Source organism: Thermobia domestica, chromosome 11 (assembly GCF_964235325.1).
Source record: "Thermobia domestica chromosome 11, izTheDome1.hap1.1, whole genome shotgun sequence".
In the NCBI taxonomy this organism is placed as follows: Eukaryota; Metazoa; Arthropoda; class Insecta; order Zygentoma; family Lepismatidae; genus Thermobia; species Thermobia domestica.
Window position 1 is genome coordinate 10,544,333 of NC_137464.1, and position 16,440 is coordinate 10,560,772.

The window sequence follows — 16,440 nt, forward strand, 5'->3', positions numbered from 1 at the left end:
CCGCACGATGTCCACCACAAACTAGCGACCACTCGTCCCACAGGTGAATGCGCTACCAATGACCTACCGTGCTGCCCCCTGTTGTTATTGTTAACAATTTCAGCGTAAAGTGTTGTTCCATTTCGATTGATATAAGGATTGTTCCATTATAATAACCTCAACAAATCATAGACTGTAGAATAAACTATTCAATTACAGTATCATATTTGAAACTTCAACGTCTGCTACCGTTCTTCTTGCTAGTCTGGCAACTTGCTCGCTTACCATTGCTGCACAGTCCCGGGTTCAATTCCCAGTGGGATCGCTTTGAAATTGAATGCATGGCGGTGGTTCGAATTCCAGCAGAAACTATAGATTAACATTTCATATACAGGGTTTTCATAAAGTATGGACGATTTAATTCGCTTATAATTTACATAAAAATGCTCATATTGAAATCAAATAAAGTGCAAACGGTAGCGGAAGGATTAAATTTTTACCTGTAATCTGCACCAGCTCAGTTCATTCACCGCCACACCTCCAACTGGGCGCCATTTACGTCCACACATTCGCGTAGGCGGCGCTGGAATCCACTCACAGCGTTCCGCCGTGTTTGATCCGAAATGCCAGCCCCAGACGCCCTGATTTTGTCCTTTAAGTTCTCCAAACTACTTGGCTTCTTTGCATAAACTTCCGTTTTCACATGACCCCAAAGCCAGAAGTCGCAGGGGGTAAGGTCGGGTGATCTTGGCGGCCAAGCGGTCGGGCCACCGTGGCCAATCCATCGGTTAGGGAATTTCTCGTCAAGGAACTGTCTCACCTTGATTGCATAGTGAGCGGGTGCCCCGTCCTGTTGGAACACGATGTCGTTCTGGATTCCACGTGCCTCAAGTTCCGGAATGAGGTATTTCTGCAACATATCCAGGTACGAATCTCCATTCACGGTCTCCTCTTCAAAAAAAGAACGGTCCAATCAGATGATCATAGGACACAGCGCACCAAACGTTCACTTTAGGGCTATCTCTCTCATGTGTCTCAAATTCCTTTGGGTTTTCCGTGCCCCAAACACGACAGTTGTGTCAACATTGAAACAACAATGGATGGAATTTGGTAAGAAACTGACCCTTGCCCTCCCTCTCCCTCTCTCAACGTGTTCAGAGTTGCCGCTTATCTAACAGTGTTGACAACTAAAAATTTAATCCTTCCGCTACCGTTTGCACTTTATTTGATTTCATTATGAGCATTTTTATGAAAATTATAAGCAAATTAAATCCGTCCAGGCTTTATGAAAACCCTGTACTATGAATTCTAAAGAGGAGCGTTAAATTTTAACATTTGTATCAGTATATCCTGAGAGGGTAGACAACCGAACAAACAGTATTCTTTTGATGGTTATATAACTACCAGGCATTCTAATTATTATGCCATTATCTGTATCAGTTTCATCCTTATTTGAAAACGGTATATCCTGAGAGGGTAGACAACCGAACAAACAGTATTGTTTTGATGGTTATATAACTACCAGGCATTCTAATTATTATACCATAATCTGTTTCAGTGTCATCCTTATTTGAAAACTTTTTTCCTTTTTTTAGATAATTAATTTATCGTTTAGATCATTGAGCTTCGTGGAGATAATTGTAGTTGACGATGTTAGCAGCATACATATTTAGTTCTCAGCTTCTGTGCGCATCTGTGAGGCCTGTGTTGCGTATTGAATATATAAAAATTTTTGTCAGTACTTTTTTCGTGTTTGGAGACCTCATTTTCCTCCGACTGTTTATGAAGATGACGCAATCTGCTATATTGTGTGTTAAGTTTATATTAAATTGTATGCAAACTGTTTTCTGTTCTTCACCGCGATGTTTCTTTTTTATAATGTTAAAGGAAAGAAGAGGGGAAACTGTGTTTGAATGAATTTGAGCGCTGTGTTAGTTAGCAAGTGTGCTGTGTTGTGCTGCTCTGATGTTCATAGCTACTGAACAAGTGATTTTTTACCAACCAACTTTAACTAAGCTATTTTTATTTCTTGGCCAATGACTGCCAACAAGTTTTGTGTTGCCATTTTGAGGTAGTGGATATTATTATGCTTTCTGTTCATTAGCAATTTTCAAACTTTTTTTTTTTTTGAGATGATGGAAATTGCTGTGAAAATGTCCTGCAGTACAAGTATGATTGACAGGAAATTGTGGAGTGGTATCAGGCATGTTGGCATTATACATTTTGTGTGTGTATGATGTCCGGTTTGATTCCTTGTAAGGGCTGAATGTATAGTGAAGTGGCGACAAATGGACATGCTTTTGATTCGTGTGGTTCCGTATTCGATTCAAGGTTGAGATGCTAAAAGCCCTAGTATCGGATTAGACTCCCTTAAAATAATAGGTCTCTTTTCATACAGCCTTCGTGCTGAAATGGAACGTTAAGCTTTTAACAAGCAAGCGTCACAGTGACTCCGTGATAGACCGCTCACTTTGGGTGCGAGGAGTCCCTGGTTCGATCTATGACCACGTAAATTTGTGATAGGATCGTGTCTGTGGATTTTCTCGGAATTCTTGTTTCCTACCGCGTTATCGTTCCTCCAAGTACTAGAATCATGCTAATGGACCTTCCTCAAATACTAGGATTACGCTAACGGACCTTCATTCAACTACTATGTACACGCTAGTGACCCTTTCGCCAAGTACTAGAATCACGCTAATGGACCTTCCTCCAACTACTACGTACACGCTAGTGGTCCTTCCTTCAAGTACTGAGATCACGCTAATGGGCCTTCCTCAAGTACTAGGAATACGTTAATAGACCTTCCTCCAACTACTATGTACACGCTAGTGGCCCTTTCGCCAAGTACTAGGATCACGCTAATGGACCTTCCTCAAGTACTAGGATTACGCTAATGGACCTTCCTCCAACTACTATGTACACGCTAGTGGCCCTTTGTTCAAGTACTAGGATCACGCTAATGGACTTTCCTCAAGTACTAGGATTGCGCTAATGGACCTTCCCCCGATTACTATGTACACGATAGTGGTCCTTCCTCCAAGTACTGAGATCACGCTAATGGGCCTTCCTCAAGTACTAGGATTGCGCTAATGGACCTTTCTCCAACTACTATGTACAAGCTAGTGATCCTTCCTCCAAGTACTAGGATCACGCTAATGGACCTTCCTCAAGTACTAGGATTACGCTAATGGACCTTCCTTCAACTACTATGTACACGCTAGTGGCCCTACCTCCAAGTACTAGGATCACGCTAATAGACCTTCCTCCAAGTACTGGAATCACGCTAATGGACCTTCCTCCAACTACTATGTACACGCTAGTGGTCCTTCCTCCAAGTACTAGAACCATGCTAGTGGGCCTTCCTCCAACTACAAGGGGCACACTGGCTCAGTGGTAGAGCACTTATCTCTAGTGTGTGGGATTCGTGGTTCAATCCCCGGTCAAGTAAGTTTATGGTGGATAACATCGTGCCTGTTGGTTTTCTCGGATACTTCCGTTTCCTCCCAGATTCTCCCGTTTCCTCCATTGGTTATCGTGTTATATATTTCAACCATTTCTTTAGTTTCCAAGATTTTTGCATAAACCTTATTCTCTCCGAGCATTTCAGTTAGTAATTATTAAAATATGTGGCATTAGGGATTCCACTAATCACTAGTTCAGCCCTTAATTACATATTAAATAATGGGGCCGCGGTGGCCTAGTGGTAGAGCGTTCACCTCTGTTGTATGGGGTACTTGGTTCGATTGTAGCTCACGCCAAGTGAGCTATGTGGTGGACAAACACTGTGTGCGTGGGTTTTCTTGGGGTTCTCCCGTTTCGTCCTACTTTCTTCATTTCATTCATTTCTCATCATCACCGTCTCCTTTAGCCTAGCCGGCGTAACCATGGAAAGTAAAACTTAAAGATTTCATTTCATTACATATTGAATACACGTTAATTACAGATAAGTACTGTTCCTATTTTGAGAACATCTGACAATAGTGTCACCTTATTAATCCCACAGCCCTAATGTGTATATATATATATATATATATATATATATATATATATATATATATATATATATATATATATATATATATATATATTCAAAGTATTAAATACGGAAACATCCTTCTAGGATTTCGCAAGCATTCTATAGTTTTCCTAAAGTTGAGACAATTAAGGGCATAATTCTGTTGAAGATTCCCGTATTTCTTTTATCTGGAAAAATACGTTCTTTAGGATTATTGAGTTGTTTGTAGTTACGGTAGGAAATGTAAACTTTTTGATTAGATTTTTTATTTACATAGTCTATATACTAAATTGACACCTTCTCTTAAGTATTACAGTTTCAGTCAACTACTCGATGAGCGCCATATTGTTTCAAGTGGTCAGACAATTTGATTGCTTACATTCGTTGATTTCTTCTATATTTTTAGAATTCAGTTGTCAAATGTGATGAGGGTACGATTGTTGGGTGAATCTATAGAATAGAATAATAATTTCAATTTTTGGGCAATGTTCCATTTTTTAATTTAATTTAATTTTTTTAAATAGATTGACTTGTTTCCTAACGGACACGTGTTTATTTTTAAGTATCTGTAAGGGGGCACGCTGATTGAGTTTGTACGGTTGTTTGAAAAGTTGTGATTGTCAGAAAGTTGTTTTCAAATTTACTTCCTTGTCATTAGTAAATGATTGACATTTTTTCATGTTGAAAGTATAAAGAGAAATTCCTAACGGAGGACCATTATCATAGCTTAAGCTTCTTAATCCACGAACAACGAAAGATTGTTGCTTTGGATAACGGAACAGTTCGACAGATATAACTGAAAATGTTATGATTGTGCAGTGCCTGCGCCATCTTTGATTTTTTCAGCCCATTTATTTATTGATTTATATATAAAAGTGTTCTTTTTCCTTTGAAATGAAGTATTGTAATACTAAAGGAGATAGATGATCGATGAAAGTGAATTATTATTTAAGAACTGGTGGAATGAAAATATGGGAGGAAATGGAAGACCATGAGAAAATTCACGCACACGATGTTCACTACAAACTAACATGGCCTGGGATCGAAGCAGGGACCCCTTGCACTATACATAATCACATTAAGAGGCCTCATCCCGGCGAAATTAAAATACTGCTAATTTTACAGCAATTATATATCTTCAAATAGATAACAGATAATTGAAATGTGGAACAAGAGCGCCCTAGACAACATTATTTTACATGAGATACCGTTATCACGACTCACTTATCTGCTTTCGATTTCGAGCCATTTTGAAAATCGGCATTTATTTTCGCGTTTCTAAACGGCTGAAAACGGAAAGCCACTAGGTGACTTGTGATAACGGCACCTCACGCAAAATAATATTGTCTAGGGCGCTCTTGTTCCATATTTCAATTATCTTTTATCTATTTGAAGATATCACATAATTGCTGTAAAATTATCGGTATTTTAATTTCGCCGGGATGAGGCCTCTTTACACTAAGCTATCGTAGATTTCTGAGTATCCATGTGAACCTTAGTTGAGAATCACGATACCAGATTGGTTGGTTGTCTTATCCAGTCTCGGTGCTATAAGGGACCAAACTAACCAACCAGGCTAACGTAAGAAGAAAACAGGGCTCTTAATAGTACTTTAGTTCTTTTAGGTGTAATGTAGGTTGTAATTACTGAGTTTACACTACCGTTGAATAAGGTATCTTATATGACGTTGGGTCGAATCAGGCAAACGCAGCATACTTGCCAGTTATTTTCCAACTTCCATAAATTTAACCTTTTCTCCTGTAGCTTGTCACGAGTATTCCTTTTCGTGACTTGAGCATTCTTTCAGTTGTGCACAATTCTTGTCCCGTGTAGCTTATTGCTTATCATATATGCATTTAGTGCGTGCTACCTGTCCAAAACCTTAGAAACGACGGCGGGGAGAGCAATGTGCTGACCATTCATCTATCAACTATCCCTTTTGGGATTCCCACTTTTTGAGGTAAATTTTAGATTTTCAGTCAAACAGCCTACTATTATTTATCGTGCTATTCATCATAGGATCATGGTTCATAGCTCGTTCAGAGTATCCTTTCCAACGGCACCACTCGTTTGTCCGTATTATACACCAGAAACAGGAAAATCGTGGAAAACCGGGAGTTTTTTCGAAAAAAAAATCAAATTTTTTGCTTTCTTCTATCTCGGACCAGGGTTCGTATAAGGAACTAAAAATCTCTTGAAAAATACGTGGTTGTGTACACGATTTGTGTGCAAAATTTCAATCTTGTATCTTGAAAACAAAGGGTGGATTTTTTTTTTGAAAGTCTGAAGATAACCTATATATATATATATATATATATATATATATATATGTTCTAAAATTTTCACTGCGTCATTACTATGTGGGGTAGGGTCATGGATCAAACGCCATTTTCTTCAGTATAACGTGTCCTTTCCAACGGTACCACTCACATGTCCGTATCATACACTTAAACCGGGAAATTCGGGACTAACCGGAAACCTTACTAAAAAAATCGTCCTCTCGGGTCCAGGCCCGGGTTTACGTAGCATCTCAAAAAAAAAGAAAAGAAAAAGAAAGAAAGAAAGAAATACTCAAGGGTACACACAATCCGTATGCAAAATTTCGACCTGATATCTTGAAAACTAAGGGCGTGAAAAATTTTTGAAATTTGCCTTTAGAAAAGAAAAACATTGTCATGCACCCACTTTGCGCCCCCAAGGTGACCATCGAATCCAAAATGCATTGGAGTTGTTCTTTGGTTCATACTTGACTTGACCAATAAAAAGAACCCGGCTTAAATGCCTGTTATAGGACCCAAATAAGCGGTCAAACACAACATTACTCCATGATAACAAACGTTACAATAAATCCTAAAAGGGCTATGAATCGTCTGGTCGACCATGGATCTTCGTTGTCTGCTGGGCAAGAGAGAGATTTGTTTAGTTCCCAAATGTTTTGTGTTAGAATTTTACTGACCCGGTTTTGGTTAATTAACTTTTGAAGCACCGTGTGTAGTAAATATGGCCTCGTATCATTGCTAAATGATTATGCGTTGCTTCTGGTCCAGTTAGCAAGGCATAAGTTATCTCGTGAAGTATTGGAAGCGAGATAAGATAACGAGTTATCTGTTGTCGAATGTTCAGTTGCGCTGTGAAGCTTTTCATGTAGACAGTGTTATTTCGTTTCGCGCGGAACAAAGATGGATGCATCGGATTGTTCATTGAATGCATGTAAGTAACTTGTTAATTCCTTCGGGATCAACATGTATTTGTTGTTGCTATCATATCCACCCACACCTGCTGGACGTGGATGAATGAAGTTTGGTGACCTTGACTTACGCTTTTTATATGCCACACACGATACGATTGTGTTTATGGAAATGGTGGTTTGAGGTGTGCAGTGGTGATGGAGGATTTTGTGATTAGAATTATTGTACACAAAGCTGTGTAGTGTGCGTGTTTTCGAAATTTTACGAAGTTTTACAGAAGTGATAACTTGTCAGATAGAATTGGGCGGTGAGTTGTACAATCACTAGCAAAAGTGCACGTCAGGGATGCCAACTTTTGAATATGGAAATACCGAGCACCCTCCTGGAGTACGTATATTCTTAAGATTCTGACATCATAGCACGTCAAAAATGTGAACAACGTGAAAGTGGTTATTTCACATAAAATTGACCGTTTCGGAGTTGGAATTTAATATCTTCAGTTACTTTTGAAGAATATATTAAACTTATTCTAGTTTTGGTTGAGTCGGCACCTGTAATTTTTGTAGTCAATGATCAATAATGCATCGTATTTAAAGCAAAAAAGCAAATAGGCCTTTGGCAATGAAATTATGGTAAATAATAAGTCTTACCAGCTTCGCTGGATCTGGGAATGTCTCATACTACCTATGTACTTTTACTGAATCTGAATACAGTATTTAATTGGAAGATGTAGCTGAAGATGAAACAGTCCTAGCTGCGCTCTTGAAAATGTACTTTTGTTGACCTTTAGCAGTTTTGATAAGTTCAGTAAATTTTCCTGCCCTCAACTCTAGCAAATTCCGCGCACAACAGGTTGATATCAAAGCGAATTATAAGCTCTGCTTTAACCTGTTCATCAATAAAAGATTTGTCACTCCAAAATAATCTGAATAGAACAGGAAAAAGGACTACAATAAGAAAAATTACCGGACAACGTCCGGTGTTGAGCTCGTACCGGACACCAGGCAAGGAGGTCAAAAACCAAACTGTCCGGTAAAATACCGTACGGTTGGCAACCCTAGATGCTCTTTGTAGAGAAATTCATTACAAAAGAGACTTATTCAGAGATATTCTGCCAAATTACTTAGAATACTTACTACCAACTGCTCTATCTCTGTAGATATGATGTTTTCAGAATTGCCATCAATCCCAGCCAATCACTAAGACAATTCTTTTTAATGGAATTTACATAAACAAGTAAACAACTTGATAAAAGACGCAGCGACTGTTTCTATTTTATCAATTAAACAGCAGCGCTGCCACCTTTTCAAACTTGCCGATCGGATATCTTTGGCACTTGTTAGGGGGAGAGAAGGAATTAAATAAAAATTGGACTACTCATGCTTGTATAAGCAGATCCATTTTTCGTATTGTTCTTCTTTATGTTAGGTGTCAGTTTTTATTGTCTGCTATGCACTGAGAAAAATCCTTATCTGGACATCGGTATATTGTACAAATATACGGAATCCTTATGTTTATTACAGAAATCAGAGCGAAGCATACGTTATCCATATGCTACATATTTTTCCCGCTGAGATGGTATATCATGCCATTGCAGGATGTCTGACATCTAACAGTCTTCTGTATATTACGTACATATACGTATGTTAAATACGTCAGTTATATGTTACATACGTCCATCTGTATGTGAGATCCAAACCGTCTATATACAGTTCTTTCGTTCGTACGGAAAGAACGTTTATTCGAAACACTTATTCAGAAAGTACGTATAAAATATACTTTTTTTTTAGTTATACGTTTGCTGTACATTAAGTCCAAAAACTACAGGATTTACACATGACCTACGTTTTTACGTACGACACTAGTTTTTTTCTCAGTGTATGTGTATTATTAGCGAAGATGAAGTGGGAAGTGAAATAAATGACAAGATAGGGATGAGGAAGCAAATATTTAAGTCCATTTTGTGTTTCCTTGAATAAAGAGATAAGAAAAAGATTGATAAAATGTGTGTGTGTGTCGAGAAGATTGCAGAAAATTAACTTTGTCGGACGGAAAATAAGTGAGAAAATCCAGGGATAGTAGGGGAGAAAATTATTATTATTATTATTATTATTATTATTATTATTATTATTATGTAAGGGAATTTGTTTGAGGCATAAGCTGTGAAGGAACTGTATCATGAATGAATAGATAAAAGGTATAACGGAAGGAAAAAGAGAAAGAAGACGAAAAGGTTAACTGAAGACCGTGTCGTATGGAAACTTCTTAATTGACCCAACCTCGTATATTTAAAAAAAAAACTGTCAGTTTAACGTCCCACAATTATACCCTATACGCTAAAGGAGACGATTATTAAGACTAAGTGAATGATAATGGAAGAATTGGTGGAATGAGAAGATGGAAGGAAACAGGAGTTTTCCAATAAAACCCACGGACACGATGTTGTCCACCACAAACTCCCTTGCATGGGGATCGAACCAGGGACCCACGAACCAGAGGTGAGCACTCTACCACTAAGGCACCGTGGCCCCTATTATCATTTCAAGACACGCGTTATTGGATCAAAAGATGCAATATATTTCAGGCAAAAATTTTCTTGTAGGCCTTATATCTGGAGAACTACATATCTTGTAACCTTACCCAAACTTAACTCAGTACGATGTGCTTATTCCGTAAAAAGTACGAAAACTCAGTTTAGGGGCCGTTCAAAAATTTTGTAGCCGTTCATCCAAGAACTAATTCTTGGCCAAGATCACAATCTTTTGATCATTCCTAAAATTCTTGCCCAAGATCACAATCTTTTGATCCATTCTTTGATCATTCCTAAAATTCTTGCCCAAGATCACAATCTTTTGATCCATTTTTGATCATTCCTAAAATTCTTGCCCAAGATCACAATCTTTTGATCCATTCTTTGATCATTCCTAAAATTCTTGCTCAAGATCACAATCTTTTGGGGGCCGCGGTGGCTCAGTGGTAGAGCGTTCACCTCTGGTGCTAGGGGTCTCGGGTTCAAACCCTGCTCCCGCCAAGTGAACTTTGTGGTGGACAAACACCGTGTGCGTGTGTTTTCTCGGGGTTCTCCCGTTTCCTCCCACTTTCTTCATTCCACCATTTCATTCATTACTCATTATCACCGTCTTCTTTAGCCTAACCGGCATAACCGTGGGACGTAAAACTCAAAGATTTCATTTCATTTTCACAATCTTTTGATCCATTTTTTGATCTTTCCTAAAATTCTTGCCCAAGATCACGATCTTTTGATCCATTTTTTGATCATTCCTAAAATTCTTGCCCAAGATCACAATCTTTTGATCCATTTTTTTGGGGGGGGATCATTTCTAATATTCTTGGCGAAGATCGGAATCTTTTAATTGTTTTTTCTTGGATCATTCCTAAAATTCTTGTTTTTCTGATTATAATAAATATTTGGTTTTCTATATTGCCTTGCTCAAGGAACAGTAGAAGCTTTGGATACCTCCTTTTTCGTACATCATTTACCAGGCCGGTAGCCAGCTCAAAAATGTAAGGGGGGCCCGGTAGAAGTTACGAGGGACGATCCAACGATATTATAGTTCACCATATTACAGTTCAATTTGCAAGCCTACCGTGAAAATTTTAGGGAGGGTCCGGTCCCCTCTAGACCCTCCGTGGATACGGGTCTGCCATGGACTCTAATAGAGAAGTGCGGCTGCTTAGTCGTAATGCGTTCACCACTGATTTGAAGAGTCCCTGCTTGCTGTGTAAGGTTTGCTGACAGCTTGACGTTCATGGGTTTTCAGCGGATTCTGGCGTTTTCATCTTACCAATTCTGTCAATACTATTTATTCGCATTTTTTTTTTTCAACACCGGATGCTAAATTCGGTTGAAACATAACCTTATAACGTGTGCATATTTAAACTATAGTGTGAAATTTTTCAATATATTACCTCATTCAAACAAATATATTACCATAACTTTGTTGTTATTCTCTCGTCAGAGTTATCACGAGCTATTTGTTATCAGCAACGTTAACTCTGCCCACACCATTTGGAAGTCACGTGTTAGCTATCAGTCGCAACACTTATTATCAAACTTCAAAATTTTTCTCCACTGCACCAATTTCAGATTCCTGCGCAGAAAGCCAGTGTTGTCACATTCAAAATAACAGACTTCCCGCTCAAAGCCCTGAAATTTCCCGATCGCTTGCAAAATTCCCGCCAAGAAAAATATTAATTAGTAATTAATTATTATATTAATAATTTCAAATTAAAGTCAAATAACTGTTAACAATCAATCAGAAGTACATCTTTTCCTGCGGGAGGAGAAATGTATTATAGGGCCATCCTTCTATTTTCTATCTGTAGTACATTTGGCATAGAAATATACAAATTTTGTGTATGTGTGCTACTTCCAAGCATTATATCCTTCCCTCCTTCCTCTCACTTCACCCTACCATTTCGTGAATGATTGGCCATAACAAATATAGTAAGCAGAGGGCCATAAACCCTTCCTCTCTTCTCGCAGAAAATGGATATTTGCGCCATTAACAATCAGTTGTATTTGGTTCGGTTTATAAACCTCTCTTGCTGTTCTGGTTCTTTTGACCTTCAAAGACGTTTCCAATCCATGTATTCATGTACAAAGAGATGAAGATAAGAAGTGAGAAAGAGACAATATGAAAAGGAAGAAAAATTGACAGAATTCACCATTTTAAACTAGAATTTCCCACATTCCCGTCAGTGCTAATAATTTCCCGTTTTGCGGGAAATTTCCCGACATCTGACAACACTGCAGAAGTCCCATTTCCAATGGAGCTGCAGTTTACTTTTGTGAGGAAAACTCCACAAATGCTCAGGAGAGGCCTCGGTTGTCTTCCTTGAAATCAGGAACTCGACGAAATAACATGTTATGGCTGCTGTTTTGTTATCTACCCATATAAAGTACTATTCGCGTTCTTTTGTAGCGTATATTATTTGTGATGTTATTCTAGGTAATGCATCATGCTGTAACCTCTGATATGTATTTAATGATAAACACTTGTGCTATAAGTGGAGTGGACTGCATTTGTTTTTTATCTCATGTTTAAGTACGCTGTATCAACACAGCAGAAATCACCGAGTACTAGTATCACGGCAAAGTGTGATGTCATTCTTAGTTTACTGAAGCTTTAGAATTGATCATAAATATTTCATTTTTATACAAGGTGCATCCACATTTCTCACGTTTAAGGAGCGGCGTAGATTAGAAAATTAGTGAAATTTCGTTGCATTACGATCTAGGATTTTTGTGTAGCCAGCCGCAGAGATGACGTGAGTCCGTGGGTCAAGATTTGTGAGTGGGTCGTGGGTCAACAGAACGTGACCCACTATGCTCAGTACACTGTAGATAACATCTCCTGAACACTGGGGAATGTTTACGTTTTATTTTCAAAGTCGCTATTTTCCCACCTTAAATCGAATCTGGGACTAGAAGCAATGATTATAAATCCAAATGAATGCACAGTTTTGGGTAATAAAAACTGACAACCCACCTTTGTTTAGAAAGCTTGCTACTGACAACTCAAAGAAGTACAGTAAAATGAACTTTTTGGTGTTGGTTCGGTTTTTTTTATGGATGTTATACGGATCTTTGGAAAGTAAAAAAAAAAAAGGAGGAAGCTAACACTATTATAAATTGGGTTAAAACGGAAATGGAAAAATCATATTAAACGTTATTTGTAAAGCGGAAACTCACTCAAGACTTATTGAAATTCAATTTAACGTCCTGTTATCGAAGACAAGGACTAAAAAGGACATTTTGTCCTACTATAAGAAAGCCAGAACCTTCAGGATTCTCCAAGATGGAAAATTTGTTCTCCCTTCAACAGTGTTGTAAAACATAATTTGATTATTGGTGTACGAGGATTGATCAGAAAGTAAGGTTACAAAGCCTGCAGTGAAACGTGTATATATTATTTCATACAACCTATACAGCCAACAGATAGTACATACATTAGGTTATTTTTCGATATAGGCTCTATATCGATAGAGGCATTTATCGCATCGTGGGATCAGTTTGAAGATTCCTTCCTGGTAAAAATCCTGTCTTTGCGTGTTTGGCCACGTTGTCACGAAATGTTTCACCTCCTCGTCTGAAAATAAGTGACGGGTCTCCTTCAAGTGTGGGAACTGGTGAAAGTCGCATATTCTTCGACTGTTGTGAAAGAATGTGTCTTTAACCCTTGACGTACCAAGCCTAAATCGTCAATGTTTTTTTTACCAAACTGGGGTCTTCTAGGAACCCCAAGTATTACTTTAATCGCTCAGCGTTTTTTTTTTTTTTTTGCACTTTTTTAACGAACACATCGTTGATCTAATTATGTAGCAGATATCCCAAAAAGATGCAGGGTACATATAAAAATCAAGAATAAATTGGTTCTTATAGTTGCAGCAGTATCATCCTCTGGGGTCCCTAGAGCACCCCGCTTGGTGTGTTAACGGTTAATTAGTACAAGCTTAGATGGAAAACTCAACAAGAATGAAGAACATATGAAAAAAGCGCTGATTAATTTGCTCAGTAGTGTTTTGCATTAATTACAATGTTATTCAGATAAATTGTCACTCTACAGCAGTTTGAAAAAAAAAGAGAACGTGTTATCAAATTAATTTAATAGAGCTGTGTTCATCTATTTTTATGATAATGATGATGATGATCATCATAGGTACTTCGCCATTATTGGCAGGTCGTTTGCCGCATCTAAGAAGCTTCCATGCTCCACGGTCTTCCGCTAACCTCTTCGTCTTCACGTACGATTTCACTGTTTTGATATCATCCATCAATTGTAGTTTCCTTCTCCCCTCCCTGTCTTTCCTGCCACCATACCTTTCAGCACGTCCCTCATGATTCAGTTTCTTCTTACAATGCCCCAACCAGTTTCTCTTCTTTTTCTCAATAATACATAAAACTGTTTTTTTTTTTCACCACACTGAGGAAAAATCGTATGTGGCATATGTAAAATCATATGTTACATTTGTAAATCCTGTAGTTTTTAGACTTAACGTACAACAAACGTGTAACTGAAAACACATGTTTTATAATACTTCTTGTATAAGTGTTCCGCCTATACGTACTTTTCGTATGAAGCAATATAGGCGATCAGGATCTCACATACAAATGGACGTATATAACATATAGCTGACAAAGGTAACATACATATATGTTTGTAATATAAGGAAAACTGTTAGATATCAGACATTCTGCAACGGCATGATGTAACATCTAAGAGTAGTGCCCATGTAGCATACGGATAACGCGTGCTACGTACTGATTTCTGTAGTAAGCAAGAGGTTACCATATATTTTTACAATACACCGCTGTCCGGAGAACGGATTTTTCTCAGTGCATTTCTAAGACTCTCTTATTCGTTTTCCACTCGACCCAAGTAACTGTCTCTATTCTTCTTCAGGGGCCGCGATGGCTCAGTGGTAGAGCGTTCTCCCCTGGTGCAATGGGGTCCTTTGTTGGATCCCAGTTGTCGCCAAGTGAACTTCGTGGTGGAGAAACACCGTGTGCGTGGGTTTTCTGGGGGTTCTCCCGTTTCCTCCCATTTTCTTCATTCCACCATTTTATTCATGTATCATCACCGTCTCCTTTAGCCTAACCGGCATAACCATAGGACGTAAAATTTAAGGAGTTTATTTTTTTTCATTCTTCTTCATTGATCGTGACCGGGACAAAAAGCCTCAATGATAACGTCCTCATTAACCCTCAATCAATCAGTCATTCTTCTCCACACCCACATTTCGAAAACTTCCAGTCTTTTTCATCACTTTACCTAAACGATAGGGTACAATACTCCATATGAAACATTTTGGTGTCTCTTTTCTCAACTCTTGACTCAAGGTTTCACAAAACAGACTTTTCTTCCTCCTAAAGGCTTCTTTCGCCATTCCTACCATTGCTTTTATTTTTATGAAACATTTTTATGAATGGAAAAACTTGCTGATGTTTGAATTTTTTTCTATACTTTCAGTGGTCCCAGCCATGGACCTGGACTCTTTCTACTCTGACTATCATTGGGAGGATCAAGATTTCTACTCAAACCCTCACAAGGACGTCCCCAAGAGCAGAATGAGCAACGTAAGTAATTATTTTTTTCCTGTTCATTGTGTGTTAGAATAAGAAACAATAGTTGTTATATTTCATAGTGATGATAAACATTGCTGAAGTTTGCAACACTGCTTAAATCATGTAATAGCGAGAACTTGTAATTACAGCTACTAAAAGCTATTGCTGTAATGCTAAAGAAAAGAAGGAAAACAAGAATAATTTTCAATAGTTTCCACAAATACGCCATTTTCAGCAGTATTGCAAACTTTATCAATGTTTATTGTATCTCCGGAACGGTTTCAGATATCGGCAAAATAATTTGTACGTGCATTGGAAACCACACAAGCAACTCGGTATGATACCTTTAAGAATACACGTAAGACAACCATACAAAAAAAAAGTTCTGTGCAGTGAAGTTCAGGGTATGAATTCGATGTATTTTGGTACACGGAATCCAAATTTCGAAACCCCAAGACAATCGACCATGTCAATTTCTTTTATGGGTGAAAAACTTTAGCGATTTTGCATAGGGAGAATACACGTAAGACAACCATACAAAAAAAGTTCTATGCAATGAAGTTCAGGGTATGGATTCGATGTATTTTGGTACACGGAATCCAAATTTTCAAACTCCAAGACAATTGACCATGTCAATTTCTTTTATGGGTGAAAAACTTTAGCAATTTTGCATAGGGAAAATACACGTAAGACAACCATACAAAAAAAGTTCTGTGCAATGAAGTTCAGGGTATGGATTCGATGTATTTTGGTACACGGAATCCAAATTTTGAAACCCCAAGACAATCGACCATGTCAGTTTCTTTTATGGGTGAAAAACTTTAGCGATTTTGCATAGGGAGAATACACGTAAGACAACCATACAAAAAAAGTTCTGTGCAATGAAGTTCAGGGTATGGATTCGATGTATTTTGGTACACGGAATCCAAATTTCGAAACCCCAAGACAATCGACCATGTCAGTTTCTTTTATGGGTGAAAAACTTTAGCGATTTTGCATAGGGAGAATACACGTAAGACAACCATACAAAAAAAGTTCTGTGCAATGAAGTTCAGGGTATGGATTCGATGTATTTTGGTACACGGAATCCAAATTTTCAAACTCCAAGACAATCGACCATGTCAGTTTCTTTTATGGGTGAAAAACTTTAGCGATTTTGCATAGGGAGA

The 16,440-nt window shown here is 38.1% G+C and overlaps 1 protein-coding gene across 5 annotated transcripts in view; it reads left to right on the top strand.

Moving 5' to 3' along the window:
* Window positions 1–16,440, top strand: part of pnt (ETS transcription factor pointed) — a 416,779-nt gene that overhangs the window by 13,531 nt on the left and 386,808 nt on the right. For 3 of the 5 annotated variants that reach the window (XM_081730010.1, XM_081730013.1, XM_081730011.1), the window contains exons 1-2: window positions 7,089–7,204; window positions 15,177–15,283. In XM_081730010.1, the coding sequence (XP_081586136.1) occupies window positions 7,174–7,204; window positions 15,177–15,283 (138 nt within the window). In that variant the 5' untranslated portion in view covers window positions 7,089–7,173. Of the gene's footprint in view, window positions 1–7,088; window positions 7,205–15,176; window positions 15,284–16,440 lie in introns of those variants that run through there. The other 2 variants (XM_081730015.1, XM_081730014.1) reach the window with 1 other exon arrangement.